Source organism: Scyliorhinus torazame, chromosome 14, assembly GCF_047496885.1.
Source record: "Scyliorhinus torazame isolate Kashiwa2021f chromosome 14, sScyTor2.1, whole genome shotgun sequence".
In the NCBI taxonomy this organism is placed as follows: domain Eukaryota; kingdom Metazoa; phylum Chordata; class Chondrichthyes; order Carcharhiniformes; family Scyliorhinidae; genus Scyliorhinus; species Scyliorhinus torazame.
In genome coordinates, this window is record NC_092720.1 from 27,639,175 (window position 1) to 27,654,543 (window position 15,369).

A 15,369-nucleotide genomic window follows, 5' to 3' on the forward strand; every position below is an offset into this window, starting at 1 on the left:
CCAAGTCGTAAACACTCCTTCCAAGTGAAACAGCCACTTACAGTAAGTTTTAAAATGTTGTCTACTTTTCTGCTCCCAATGCAATTCCTCCAACTGGGAGGGTGGGGGGGTGGGGGGGGGAGAGACCGCTTGTTCGCAAAGCGATCATCGCAGTTCAGTCCACATCTTGACCCAGAGTTTCCTGTCGCTTGTCGTTTTACTTCCCTACCTTGATCCCACTCTGACCCCTCGGCCTGCTACAATGGTCAAAATAAGTTCAACACAAATTTGAGTTGCGGCACAATTCCAGATCATAACCTTGTAACCTTTCCCCCCATTTTGTATTTCTTTGCTGGTTTGTTTTTCTTCCTCCTCTCCCTCGTTTCTTTCACTTTCCATTCTGTTGGCAGCTGTTCCGCCATCCATACCTGCCGTAGACGCACCTTCTGTTTCTTTACTTGCCCCATTATCACACCCTTTGGTCCTGCAACACAAAACCTTGGGTGTGTTTAGTCTCTCCTGCTCTCCACACGATTGTGGAACTTCCCTTTTTCAGCAAACTCTCTCCTCCCTCCCCACCAACCTTTCACTTGCTTAAAAACAATTGCATTTCAAACTTCTCCCAGTTCTAATGAAAGGTCAGAGACCCATCGCTCGGCTGAGCATTTTCTCTTTCTTACAGCACCAGGATGTGTACTTAGGCATATTGCAATGGTGAGAAATGCCCAGAATCCCATTGAACAGTGTGCATCAACGCGAGGCTAACGTGATATGTTGAGGTAAATAGTCTGACAGCTGCTCAGTTTCTCTTCAGGGAGCTTGTTTACATTTCCCGTTGTTGCCTCACTGACATTTCAACTCATCCTCGCTCTGTGTCTACTTGTTCATATTAAGTCAAGTCATGTCATTTCTGTGGAGCTGGCACTTTGTAAGCAGAATCTAACCGTACAGCATCAAACTAAAATGAGCCGGCTTACAAACCAGAGGTAAAGAACCCCAAATTGTGCACGGAATTTAGAATTTTGCTTCTCTGCTCAGTGGAAATGCATATGAAGTGTTATTGTAGCATGTCTGCAATTAAAAATTTACTTGATTGATTGCTTGACAAGAGGAGAGATTGAATACAATGGGCCAAAACTGCCTGGAGTTTAGAAGAATGAGAGATGATCCAATTGAAACATTTGGAAGAGTTGATGCTCAAAGCCCGTTTCCCATTTCTTTAGTGTCTAGAACTAGGAGTTACCTTTTACAATGGAGAAAAAGGAGAAATTTCTTCTCTCAGAATTGTCAATCTTTTAAATTCACTACTCCAGAGAGCTGGGAAAATTTAGTCTTTGAGCATATTCGAAGCTGGATTGATAAAATTTTTGGACACTAAAGGAATCGAGGGATGTGGTGTTAAGAGCGGGGAAAGGGAGTCTGGGTCAAAGATCAGCCGATTTTATTGAATAGTCGAGCAGGCTTGAGTTCCGGCCTATATTCACTCCCATGTTCACTGCTGGACTTGTATATTTGAATACAGCCCAAAGCAATGTCCCACTGACAAGTACAGCTGTTTGTAAGATTGCGTGGAACTCTCATTCACTAACTTAAAATGCTAGATAAATGTTGATGTTGGGAAAGTTAACTCTCGTTGATCAGATGACTACCATTAAGGTGATCCAGTGAAATGTATCCATGTTTTCTGGTTCTCATCAGGTTGCAGTTAGTATGAATTGACCCGTTTACCACATCTGGATCTGGTGAGGAAAGGTTGGACAGGCGAGGTTTATATCCACCGGAGTTTAGTAGAAGAGGTGACTTGATTGAAACCCAAGATCCGGAGGGGTCTTGGCACGGTGGACGTGGAGAGGATGTTTCCTCTTGAGGGAGAATCTAGAACTAGGGGTTCACAGTGTGAAAATATAGGGTCGGTCATTTAAGTCAGATGAGAATTCTTTTCTCTCAGGTGGTTGTGAGTCTTTCGAACTCGGTTCCTCCTCATGAGGCAGTGGAAGCGGAGTCTTAACAATTTTCAGACAGAGAACAGTTATCAGGAGTAGGGAGGAATGTGGAGTTTTGTAGAGGATACTACAAGGGTTTCCCGCACACTTGGGCTCTGACGGCAGGAGCACAATGTGCCCTGTCCAAATTTCTTTGTACCTGGTAATGACGTGCAGGAACTGAGGGCTAATCACTGCTTGCTTGGCCGTTTCTGGGTAATTATAGGTGGACAGCTGCTGTACCATGTTGCCAACAGCGTACAGGAAGCCTACGTGTGGCAACGAAAAGAAACAGAAGAGACTGAGCAGCTGCTTCTCCTTCCTCCTAGATCCAGCGCCTGATTCCAGGTCTCCTGAGGCAAAATACAAAATAAGATGAAATGCCAGCTATTTATTTCTGATATAAAAGTAGAATCACAGTTAGAGCCATATGGTACAATTGACTTCTCTTGAGAGCTAACGACAGAATGCGCAGACGCGAAAGCCCAGTTTTTTCCCGGGTATTATGCAGCAGTCTAACGGTCAGGTGGCAGGACATCAATCAAACGGTCAGGTGCACACCCGAACTGGCATGCCAAATGTCCACACCGCATTGCGATGGTTACAACGGAATTGGGTGCTGATCATGTGGGCAGAATGCCCGTCAGTCACTGACTGGAATTTTCTATGGAGAGCTCGAGACTGAGGTGCGCTATCATGGTGATGAAGGATTCGGAATTTGGGTTTTCCTCCATTTTGGATTGTTCCTCCATTTTTTGTGTTGGTCAGAACAGAACAGATTCACCGTTCACTCAGCCGAACGTCATGCAAACCAGACATAACCTAAGGAGGCTGGCCCTTCTTATCTGCTATGCTCACTCCCAGGAGTACCTCATGTCCAGTTGACATTCCTGCTCATTAACAGTCATTCTATTTGCCTTCAGAAATAACTTACGGCTTTCTGACAGAAATGTCATTAACTTTTGCCTCAACAACATCTGTCCGGTTGGCCAGTCGAGATAACTACAGACAGATAGACAGGGACCTCCGCTTGAGATAACAGAACTTGTAGGGTTTGCAGGAGACGTGTTATCTGAGTGGCCTAGCTGAATATGGCTTTCATTAAACCAAAAGGCTGTTTCTGACTTCCATTGGTTGAAGGCCTGAGACCAGCCCAATGAAAGACAGACAATTATCACAGAAGTGTTAATCCGTCAAGGCAACAGGACGGTTCTGCTTTTGCTGTCAGCAGAAACAGTAATTGGTAGAGGACTGTGATCATGAATACACATTTATATTAAGAACGCACCTTCAAGTATAATGCATATAATCTTACACCAAGCATGATAAAATACTCTGTGAAGTACAGATGGTGGCCATATTATCCTTCATATTAAAAGTAAAATGGTTTGGGCAGCTTCTAGGTTCGTAGTACGAAGCTAGTGGGGCCTCATGGTCAGATAGGTGATAAGAGAGAGACTGGCCCTATTGTATTCATAAGAATCCCAGCTGCTGGCATCGGCCGTTATCGGAGGGAAAGAATTGGCAGCCATAAATTCCTCCCCGAGAGGGTGAAGAAGCCTCCGGCTAATAGAGACCTATTATCGATTCTAAAGGTCACGAGAGACTCCACGGATATTAAGGATAATAGTGTCACCATGGAGATCTTGAGGGTCTGGAAGAAACATTACTTGTTCGGGAAAGGTCAGGCTACAGAATAAGGGGAGGTGCAAAGTGAAGTGATAAGACCATTTAAAAGTTGTATATAACCTGTGCTCCAGTGTCTGTAAGCCAAGATACGTTTGGTCTAACTTCTTACATGGAAGACAGGGCATATCTCTTCTCCCAGCCGCCTCGAGATTTCGGAACAAAGCTCATCAACAGAATTCATCACGCCTGATCCTGGTCTACTTTTTTGAGTCTAACAGCGGTCAGTGAATGCGCTACCAGGACATTCGGGCTTTGCTTAGGAGTTTTGATTGACTGATTGCTGGTACAGCCAAATTTTAAAAAAGGGGCCAGCCTCCTTCAAAAGTAAGCGGATATCAGAGACAGAGAAGAAATCCTGAACAAGCAACTCATCCAAAACTCAATCATCTTAGGGCGGCATGGTGGCACAGTTGGCACTGCTGCCTCACGGCACCAGGGACCTGGGTTTAAGTCTGACCTTGGGTGACTGTGTGGAGTCCACACGTTCTCCGTGGGTTTCCTCTGAATGCTCCAGTTTCCTCCCACAGTCCAAAGATGTGCAGGTTAGGGGAATTTGGCCATGCTAAATTGCCCCTTAGTGTCCAAAAGATGTTTAGGTTAGATGGGCAGGGAGGGGAAAGAGAGAGAGAGAGATAGGGTGCTCTTTCAGAGGGTCATGTGCAGACTCAATGGCCTCCTTCTGCACTGCAGGAATTCTATCTGCGGTCTCCTCCTTATTTTCAGCAGTATCTTCCGGACAGTCAGTTTTAGCAGTTACCTACATGCCCATAGACACCCAACTGGGCACCTCAGATAATGATCATGGGTCACTTTTGCTTTGAAGGACAAACATCTCCTTTAATGCAGCAGTCTACAGTTAATGTACAGATAACAATTCAAACATTGCTAGTGAATCTCCCATTGCAGCGCTCATGGCAAGTTGGATGGTGCACAGATTTGCAAGGACAGGAGCTCTCACGGGGAGACAATGGTGTGGTGGTCTTGTTACTGGACTAGTAATCTAGAGACCCAGAGTAATGCTCTAGGGACCCGGGTTTGAATCCCACCATGGCAGATGGTGAAGTTTGAATTCAATAAATATCTGGAATTAAAAGTCTAATGATGCCCATGAAACCATTGTTGATCGTCATGAAAACCTCTCTGGTTCACTACTGTCCTTTAGGGAAAGAAATCTACCATCCTTACCTGCATGTGACTCCAGCAATGTGGTTGACTTTTAAATGCCTGCAGAAATCACAGAATAGAATCCCTACAGTGCAGAAGGAGACCATTTGGCCCATTGAGTCTGCACTGACCCTTGGAAAGAGCACCCTACCTCGGCCCCCATGCCCCCACCCTATCCCCGTAACCCAGTAACCCCACCTAATCTTTTGGATACTAAGGAGGAATTCAGCATGGCTAAATCTGCACATCTTTGGACTGTGGGAGAAAACCGGGGCATCTGGAGGAAACCCACACAGACACGGGGAGAACGTGCAAACTCCACACAGTCACCCGAGGTTGGAATTCAATTCCAGTCCCTGGTGCTGTGAGGCAGCAGTGCTAGCCACTGTGCACCTAGAAATGGCCTAGCAAGCCATTCAGTTCAAGGGCAAATAGGGATGGGCGATAAATGCCAGCCCAGCCAGCAATGTCCACATCCTATCAATGAATAAAAAGTATTCTGTTGCTAAGGTTTACATGGAAGTACTAGGTTTACAATAAGACCACAAATCAATTGGTTAGGAATGGGTAAAGGCGGCATTGTGGCACAGTGTTCAACGTTGTTGCTTCATAGCTCCAGGTCCCGGGTTCGAATCAGACTTTGGGTGACTGGAGTTTGCATATTCTCCCCGTGTCTGCGTGTGTTTCCTCCGGGTGCTCCGGTTTCCTCCCACAGTCCAAAGATGTGCAGGTTAGGTTGGGTTATGGATATAGAGTACAGGTGTAGGCCAAGGTGCTCTTTCAGAGGGTCGGTGCAGACTTGATGGGCTGAATGGCCTCCTTCTGCATTGTAGGGATTCTATGGTGCATTCACAAGTGAATGAAATCGAAGATGCTTTTGAATTCACGTGCAGGATTTGAAAGATGCTGCGGGTAAGACCTGCCTTCAGGCAGAGAACTCAAGAAGATGGTTTGCTCAGTCCTGGCTCCGTGGCTAGATGGGAAACATGTAATGGATTGGCTCTGAGAGACTGGGTGTAATGAAAAGGTCTGGACTTGTTTGAAAGGAAGGGCTCTCCTCAGAGGAGAGAGCCAGGAAAAGCTAGAGCCTAGGAATGGAGTTTTATTCCAGTTTTGGGGAGTGAGAAGAGGCTCAACAGGGAAGATCCTGGCTACAAGGGAGGGAAGGGCAACTGCGATAAGGAAGAAAGCGAAGTAGAAAGCTGAAGGAAACTAGGAACATTAAGTGAAAATAACAGGAAATATAGGCAGAAAGTAAACTTGCAGAAAGGTGGAGAGATTGAGAGAGTCTGGATGTACCATTCATTACAACATGCAAAAAAATACACCCCCCAACATATAAAAGACACATACCCCTGCCCATGCATGCCCAAACTTGGAGCACACAAGCTAGACTGAATAACCAGAGGGAAAAGTTCTACATCAAACCTCCCTGCTGCCCTGAAATAAGTAAAGCTCTAAAATATTTATGCACGCAAGTTAAGGCTGTTTTGCTGCCACAGTACCTGTAGAGTACATTGGGAGTAACTGAAGGGAATGCAGAGCTGTATCTTCAACTGAGTAAATGTGGGATAGATCTGGAGAAAAACGCCTTGGAATAGAAAAACAGTACAATTTATCAATGAAAGTTACACCGGTTCATCATTTAACAAATACCTTCAGAGATCAATTGGAAGGACCACTACTGATAGTGCTGCTTTGCTCAGGGGTTGAGCTATGCTGCAGACACCCTAGGAACAGGTTATGTATGAAACTAATGAGTTAGGGAGGCTGGAACATAGGGGGAAAAAAAATTGGGGGGGGGGGGGGGTGGGAGGAAGGTAACCAAATACAGTTCTTTCAAAAGAGAAAAAGTACAAAATGATGCATCATGGTTAGAGGCTATTCTACCCATCGGCCTGTGCCAGCTCTTTGTTAGAGCTATCCTATCCCCAGTAATCTTGCAAATGTACCCTTCGAGTCACAATCCAATTCCCTTTCGAAAGCTACTATTAAGTCTGCTTCCATCAGCTTCACGTAGTACATTCCACATCATCATAACTGGCGGCATTGAAAAAAAAAACCTCCCCTCCCCTCCGGATCTTTTACCAATTATATTAATTCTCCCGCCTCTGGTTACTGAGCCCCATGTCTGTGGAAAAAGGTTTATGTAGAAACCCAGCCTTTTTGTTGAATTCAAATCCCATTCTCACATTTCCTGGAAGAATTTATGCATCCTTCATGATCCGTGCCAGTGCAAATAAATGAAGAGAAGTTATAATAGACACATCTGCATCAATTATGGTCCTGGTCATTGATGAGTCATGTCACAGTATTATGTGCGCTTGCCCATAAAGCAGATGAACTTTGGGCCTTCTTTTAGCTGGGAGATTTTCTCTGCTATGAACTATTAAAAGACAAAAAATAGCCCAGACCAGCCTGGAGGCCCTTACCAACACTGCAGTAAGGTTGGTACAAGGAAGCGAGGCAGCTTCTGCACTGAACATTTCTCCATGACAGCATGGCCAAGTTCAGGACTCATGTGGCGTAGTGTTCTTAATAAACGATACAATCCTGGAGTTTATAAGGCACAAGACACCAATCACTCATAAGGGATTGGGTAAACACATTTTGGGCTAATTTGTTAAGATTAGGCACATGAGAAGCTTTACAACAATGTAAACTGTTTAGTGAAACTGCACTTGGGTGCCACAATACACATGTCATTTCCCTTCTAATGGTGCATACAGAGGCATGCTCACATTCTTAAAGATATACTGCAACATGTGGCATATCACAGGTGAGAACCCATGTCCTACCACTTTAAGACATAATTTACTCTAGGTTCAATGCTCTGCATTCAGCAAGTTATTTATTTCCCCCGCCATGGGTTTCCTGGTAGCAGGGGGAGGGAGGGGGTGCATAGTACGGGAAATCCCATTGACAGCAGTGGGATCAATGGTGGGCCGCGTCTACCATTGCGCAACACGCTACGGGAGGGATGTGGAAAATCCCACCCATTGTCAGTTTGACCAGATCACCAGAATACATTGCATGTCACACCTGTGAAGGACCAAGAGTGACTGGTTATATGAAAGTACAAATTATTGCAAAATGATGTCCCCATTTAGCACCATCAAGTTTAAATCCAATAGACAAACCTAAGAGCACCTGCAGAGCATTTACAAAATTAATTTTATACACTAGCCCACAGAGTGGTAGTCTACAGATCTCAAAAATTGACATTGCCTCACCTGTACAGAATCTGGTGTAGGTGCAGATTATTCTGCGGCTCAGTTGTCAAACCCTCCACGCCTGTCCACTCCAAACTGACCAGCACTCCTGATCCCCAGGTGTCTTCTCCAAACAATTCCAAAGGGCTTTGAAAGAGGACAAATTCATCCTGTCCTTGGCTCAGAGATGCTGCTTGAAGAATTGCACAAATGCTTTAGGACCGTTACATTGAGACGGGCTGTGAATAGACATCCTGTATAGTGTGGGTCCACGCAACACTCCCCGGCATTATGAGAGGTCATTTTCAACTTCAACAGGGGCTGATTTTCAGTAGTACAATATACACCCCACCCAATTTTCCTTTCAATTCAAAAGTCTTGAATTTATATAGCGCCTTTCATGACCTCAGGGCATTCCAAAGTGCTTCACAGCCAATGAAACATAGAAAATGTGTCAGACAGACAATTTCCACAAAGCCACAAGGAGCAATGTGATAATGGCCAGGTGACCTGTTTCACGTGTTGGCTGGCTGAGATAAATATATTGACCAGGACATCAGGGAGGACACCCTTGTTCTTTATAGCGTCATGGGAGCTTTTAAATCTACCAGCGAGGCTAGACTTCATCCAAATTGAAAGATACCCATCTCGGCCCCATATTGTTCAAGTGAAGCATATTGCTTATGGCAAATGATTTGCTATTGCTAATGAACTAGCATGTTATTGTCTCAAATATAACTTAATACAAAACTATGAGTTCTCAGTATCAGGTACTTCTTGATATTGAGATTTGCAAGACTTGGGTTGGACTATTACAGTGCACCATATGACTTGTCTAATCAGAAGGGCAGCACCTTGGCACAGTGGTTAGCACTGCTGCCTTGCAATGCCAGGGATCTGGGTTATATTCCGGCCTTAGGTGACTGTGTGGAGTTTGCACATTCTCCTCGGGACTGCGTGGGTCTCCTCTAGGTGTTCCGGGCAAAGATGTGCAGGCTAGGTGATTGGCCATGCTAAATTGCCCCCTAGTGTCCAAAGGTTAGGTGGGGTTATGCAGATAAGGTGGGGAAGTGGGCCTAGTTAGGGTGCTCTTTCAGAGGGTCAGTGCAGACTTGATGAACCGAACGGCCTCCCTCTGCACTGTAGGAATTCTATGAGAGTGTTATAGGAGGCCAGGGTTGAAGTTTTTTGTTTCATCTACCCATCCCAACAAATGTTTCTTCCCTCACCTGAAATACAGACTGCCCTTTTACTGGCTGCTGGTACCACAGGAATTGATGCCTTGTCCAGCCTGTCCCTTATCCACCCTATTATTTATCATCTGAGAGTTCTAGCATTCACAGACTTTACTCTGGTTAGGCCAAATTAAAGTTGTGCCACACCCAACATCTATCTATACACACTTCTCAAGAATTGGTGGCCAACATGGCCAACTTCCAACTCATTGCTCCAACCAAGTGTGCTCCACCAACTATCCAGAGGCTTGGGAAAGAGAGAAAATACTTGTATTTATATAGCAGCTTTGGTAACTGCAGCATGTCCAGAAGCACTTTGCAATCAATGAAGTATCTTTTGAAATGTTTTAATATAGGACTCACCATTCAGATCGTCCACAGCAAGCTCCCACATGGAGCAATGTGACAATGACCAGGTAATCTCATTCAACAATGTAGAGGACTCCCTTATTTTTCTTCAAAAAATATGGTCAGGGGACTGTCCACACGAAAGACGGGACCTCAATTTAACACTTCATCCAAAAAGATGAAAAACTCAAAAGCAATCTCTTATTACTGCACTGGCATGCCAGCCTGAATTGTGTGCTCAAACCCCTCGAGCGGAATTGAAGTCACGCGCTTTAAATTTAATTCAATTTAGAGATTGAGGGGGAATTTCTTCTCCGAGGGCTGAGAGTCTTTGGAACGCCTTGACATGGAGAGCTGCTGGGGCCAGAGGCCTTGTGTATATTTAAGGATGAGATATATTCTTGATCAGTAAAGGAATCAAGGGTTATGGGGAAATATCGGATCAGCCATGATCCTATTGAATGGTGGAGCAGGCTTGAAGGGTCGAAAGGCCTACTCCTGTTCCATATGGTCGAAACCTACTGATTCGGAGGCAAATAGAGTGTTACCCACTGAACCATAGTTGGCCCATCTATGTAGATCTCAGTGCCAGTGTTTAAGTTGCACAGAATTGAATATTATCCTGTATGGGGCAGTGGAGGAATAATACTGGTTTAGCACAGTGGGCTAAACAGCTGGCTTGTAATGCAGAACAATGCCAGCAGCACGGGTTCAAATCCCGTACCGGTGTCCCCAAACAAGCGCCGAATGTGGCGACTAGGAGCTTTTCACAGTAACTTCATTGAAGCCTACTTGTGACAATAAGCGATTATCAATTTGCCACATACCTTCCATAAGGTCAGTGCCCTCTTTTTCAATGTCCTTGTTGCGTGGCACTTCCTGAAGGATCTGTTGCTGGCTTTTGCTCTCCACTTGTTGGGTCCTCTCCAGTTTTAGAACCAGCACTTCCAGTTCAGCTATCAAGGCTAAACAGCCATTGCAAAAAGCGACTTCCAGCAGGTTCAGACTGACGTGCACAATCAGGAAACGCTCAAAATCTAACACGGGACTCCCGCCGTCCAGCCTCTCCTCCTTCAAGCGGAAGAACACCACCTTATTGTGGCACCCGACCACCAGGTCGCCCTTCGCGGGGCAACAAGAAATGGAGAGCGGGGGCTCAGAGAGCGGCACCTCCACAATTTCCATCTGGTCTTTGGGTGTCCCTTTAAACGGAGCCTGCAACACATGTCCCACCATTCGGATGCCAACTCGGGATTTCCCCCGTGCCTGGCATCCCCTCCAATTCAAGTAGACACGGAGGGAGAGAACCTGGCTCTTCTCTTCAACTGTAGCAAGATAGTCTCCTGCAATGAGAGATGGGGAATAAAACAACTGAAAGAATCACTTAATTAATATAACTAGATCATTTCTGAGGTAGTCAGGGGTTACCCAAAAGGAATGGAAACCTGGAAATTAAAGGAAAAAAACTTATTCAAACTGGTCTTGAAATGGAAATCAGTGTTACTGATTTTTACTGGGAATTGGCAACTTTCAACTGTCCCCCCCCCTTTCTGTCCAACATGCAAAAGGAATGCCATTTATTTTATGCCAACCGATTGCAGACAGAAACATTTACCTATTTCACTGAAGGTTATTTTCTGGACTTCCCCAAGGGTAACGAAAGTGCAGATAGGCTGACATCCGCTCTCTGTAATGTTAAACGCTTCGATTTTGCAGCCAGCGGAGACAACGAAGAGAGTGTCCCGCCCGCAGCAGAAATTGCCGGGTTCCTGTTGAACGGGTACGATCAGCTGGGAAGCAAACGGGTGACAGTTGTACACTCGCACCATCTCCAACACATTTGGCAGCAGCAGCTCTCTCTCAAAGCGAAAACGGGCGAGCTCCAGAGAGTCGAGGGGCAGTAGGTGTTGCTAGGTAGGATCAGACGAGAAAGGGGGTGGAAGGAAGAGAAAACATTAAAACAGTGTCCACAGCCTGTTCGTTGAACACAGTCTCACAAACCAACCTTAGCTCAAATTTCACAACCAGTGGTGAATAAACACTTTTAAAGCTTGCAATTTAAATGTGCGCAACCGAACGTCACTGCAATGCTATCTCTCCAGATGTACAAGCAACACACCGAGTTGCAGGAACCGTTACTTTGCTCCAGGATGCATGTTAACTTTCTGCATCAGCTTCCCTTTGCTCTGGACTCTGCCTCCTGGGGGACCTTGTCTTGTGGCTATCGGAATGTCCCAAACCCCGGCCTCCTTCCGCAACCATTGTGACGTCCGCCGACTTTGTTGCCTCAGCCAATTGGAATCGCCAGCCCGGGTGGCACCTCTGTCAATCCAAAACGGCCAGCCAATCGGAATGAGGAGGCGGGACGTCGATCCGGGTCGGCGCTCCCTCCAACACAAACATCCAGCAAGCGTTCAGTTAGCCTAGGCTGCGGACACCTGAAACAAGGCTGAGAAATGCTGCAACAAAAAGTCATCGGTCACCTCACTGACTGCCGGTGAAAACTGGAATCACAGAACACGTATACAGCACAGGAGAAAGGCCATTCTGCCCGTCCAGCACCTGCAGGCTCAGTGAGAGCAGCTCAGTCACGTAATGCATTAAAAACTTGTGGGTAGGAGAGTTCCCTCGAGCCTGCCCCTGCCATTTAATAAGACCATGGCTGAACTGGTGGTGGCCTTAACTCCAGGTTCCACAGTGGTTAGCACTGCTGCCTCACAGCCCTGGGGACCCGGTTTCAATTCCAGCCTTGGGTGACTGCGTGGAGTTTGCACGTTCGCCCTGTGTCTGCGTGGGTTCCTTCCGGGTGCTCTGGTTTCCTCCCACCGTTCAAACGGGCAATTTTATGATGGCCAATCCACCTAACCTGCACATCTTTGGACTAGAGGAAACCCATGAAGATAACATAGAACATTACAGCGCAGTACAGACCCTTCGGCCCTCGATGTTGCACCGAACTGTGAAACCACTCTAAAGCCCATCTACACTATTCCCTTATCGTCCATATGTCTATCCAATGGCCATTTGAATGCCCTTAGTGTTGGCGAGCCCACTACTGTTGCAGGCAGGGCATTCCACGCCCTTACTACTCTCTGAGTAAAGAACCAACCTCTGACATCTGTCCTATATCTATCTCCCCTCAATTTAAAGCTATGTCCCCTCGTGCTAGACATCACCATCCGAGGAAAAAGGCTCTCCACCCTATCCAATCCTCTGATCATCTTGTATGCCTCAATTAAATCACCTCTTAACCTTCTTCTCTCTAATGAAAACAACCTCAAGTCCCTCAGCCTTTCCTCATAAGATCTTCCCTCCATACCAGGCAACATTCTGGTAAATCTCCTCTGCTCCTTTCCAATGCTTCCACATTCTTCCTATAATGCGGCGACCAGAATTGCACGCAATACTCCAAATGCGGCCGCACTAGAGTTTTGTACAGCTGCAACATGACCTCATGGCTCCGAAACTCAATCCCTCTACCAATAAAAGCTAACACACCGTACGCCTTCTTAACAACCCTCTCAACCTGAGTGGCAACTTTCAGGGATCTATGTACATGAACACCGAGATCTCTCTGCTCATCCACACTGCCAAGAATCTTACCATTAGCCCAGTACTCAGTCTTCCTGTTATTCCTTCCAAAATGAATCACCTCACACTTTTCTGCATTAAACTCCATTTGCCACCTCTCAGCCCAGCGCTGCAGCTTAGCTATGTCCTTCTGTAACTTGTAATATCCTTCCGCACTGTCCACAACTCCACCGACTTTAGTGTCATCTGCAAATTTACTTCTCCGCTTCCATCCTTCTACGCCCTCCTCCAGGTCATTTATAAAAATGACAAACAGCAGTGGCCCCAAAACAGATCCTTGTGGTACACCACTAGTAACTGGACTCCAGTCTGAACATTTCCCATCAACCACCACCCTTTGTCTTCTTCCAACTAGGCAATTTCTGATCCAAACTGTTAAATCACCCTGAATCCCATGCCTCCGTATTTTCTGCAGTAACCTACCGTGGGGAATCTTATCAAACGCTTTACTGAAATCCATATACACCACATCAACTGCTTTACCCTCATCCACCTGTTTGGTCACCTTCTCAAAGAACTCAATAAGGTTTGTGAGGCACGACCTACCCTTCACAAAACCGTGTTGACTATCTCTAATCAAATTATTCCTTTCCAGATGATTATACATCCTATCTCTCATAAACCTTTCCAAGATTTTGCCCACAACAGAAGTAAGGATTACTGGTCTATAGTTACCGGGGTTGTCTCTACTCCCCTTCTTGAACAAGGGGACAACATTTGCTATCCTCCAGTCTTCTGGCACTATTCCTGTAGACAAAGATGACTTAAACATCAAAGCCAAAGGCTCAGCAATCTCCTCCCTAGCTTCCCAGAGAATCCTAGGATAAATCCCATAAATAAGGGGAGAAAGTGCAAATTTCCAAGTCACCCAAGGTTGGTATTGAACCCGGATCTCTGGAGCTGTGAGGAGTGCTAACCATTGTGTCACCCCTTAAATGGAAGGCCCCTTATTTGGAAACTGAACCTAGTTCTAGATTCCTCCAGAAGGGCAAACGTCCTCTTGGCAGCGAATCCCCTTTTCACCCTTTTCCAATAGGCCGACATTATGCCCCCTTCGGGGGCTTATCAAATTCCCTTTTGAAAGTGATTGAATCTACCTCCACCACACTCTCAAGCAGTGCATTACAGATTGTAACTACTTACTGTAAATATTCCTCATATTTTCTTTTGCTCTGTTGCCAATCACTAAATGTGTGTCCTCTGGTTCCCTCTCACCAGTCTGAACAGTTTCTCCCTATCTACTCTGCCAGATCCCTCATTATTCTGAACACCCTTAGCAACTCTCCTCAGTCCTCTCTCCTCCTGAAAGCAATCTTCTCCAGTCCATCCACACAACTGAAGTCCCTCATCCCTGAAACCATTTTCATAAACATGTTTTGCACCTGCACTGAAGCATTTACGTCTTTCTTGAACCGAGGAGCCTAGAACTTGGTCACAATACTTAGTTGAGGCCGACCAGTTTTTTTAAAAAGGCGACCATGACTTCCTTGCTTTTGTACTCAGTAACTCTATTTCTAAAACTCAAGATCCGGTTTGCCTTTTAACTACTTTCTTAACCTGCTCTTCCAGCTTTATTATTTTGTGCATAGTTCCTAATTATGGTAGAAGCAGAAACCTTCAGTGTATTAAAAAACATTTGCGCTACCATGATCTGCAGGCCAGGAACTGGCCAGGAACAGGAAGAGATTAGACCGGATAACTCCTGTCACAGATTAGGCTGGGTATCTCTTAACAGACATTGTGGGCAGATTGGCCTCCTGTGACCTGCAAAACCTTTACTGAGTCTACAACCTCAGGTGTTTCTGCCCTTTCTTTAGAATTGAAGTCTTTAGCCTCTCCCCATTCTCACTAATAAAATGTATCACTTCACACTTCTTTATGTTAAATTTAATCTGTCACACAACTTTCTTTTAAAATTTAGAGTACCCAATTAATTTTTTTCATTTAAGGGGCAATTTAGCGTGTCCAATCCATCTAGCTTGCACATTTTGGGTTGTGGGGGCGAAACCCATGCAAACACAGGAAGAATGTGCAAACTCCACACGGACAGTGTCCCAGAGCCGGGATCGAACCTAGGACCTTGACGCCGTGAGGCCGCAGTGCTAACCCACTGCGCCCCCGTGCTGCCCTGCCTGACACACATCTGTCCATTCTACCAGCCTATGCCCT

At 45.7% G+C, this 15,369-nt stretch overlaps 1 protein-coding gene across 2 annotated transcripts in view; it reads right to left on the reverse strand.

Annotated features, from left to right (window-relative positions):
* Nucleotides 1-11,863, reverse strand: part of hps3 (HPS3 biogenesis of lysosomal organelles complex 2 subunit 1) — a 52,407-nt gene extending 40,544 nt beyond the window's left edge. Inside the window, exons 1-6 of one of the 2 annotated variants that reach the window (XM_072473869.1) lie at nt 11,729-11,863; nt 11,225-11,519; nt 10,437-10,952; nt 8,048-8,216; nt 6,320-6,405; nt 2,122-2,314 (exon numbers count right to left, since the gene is read on the reverse strand). In XM_072473869.1, the coding sequence (XP_072329970.1) occupies nt 2,122-2,314; nt 6,320-6,405; nt 8,048-8,216; nt 10,437-10,952; nt 11,225-11,438 (1,178 nt within the window). In that variant the 5' untranslated portion in view covers nt 11,439-11,519; nt 11,729-11,863. Of the gene's footprint in view, nt 1-2,121; nt 2,315-6,319; nt 6,406-8,047; nt 8,220-10,436; nt 10,953-11,224; nt 11,520-11,728 lie in introns of both variants that reach the window. The other variant, XM_072473868.1, reaches the window with a different exon arrangement.
* Nucleotides 11,864-15,369: the final 3,506 nt, after the last annotated feature.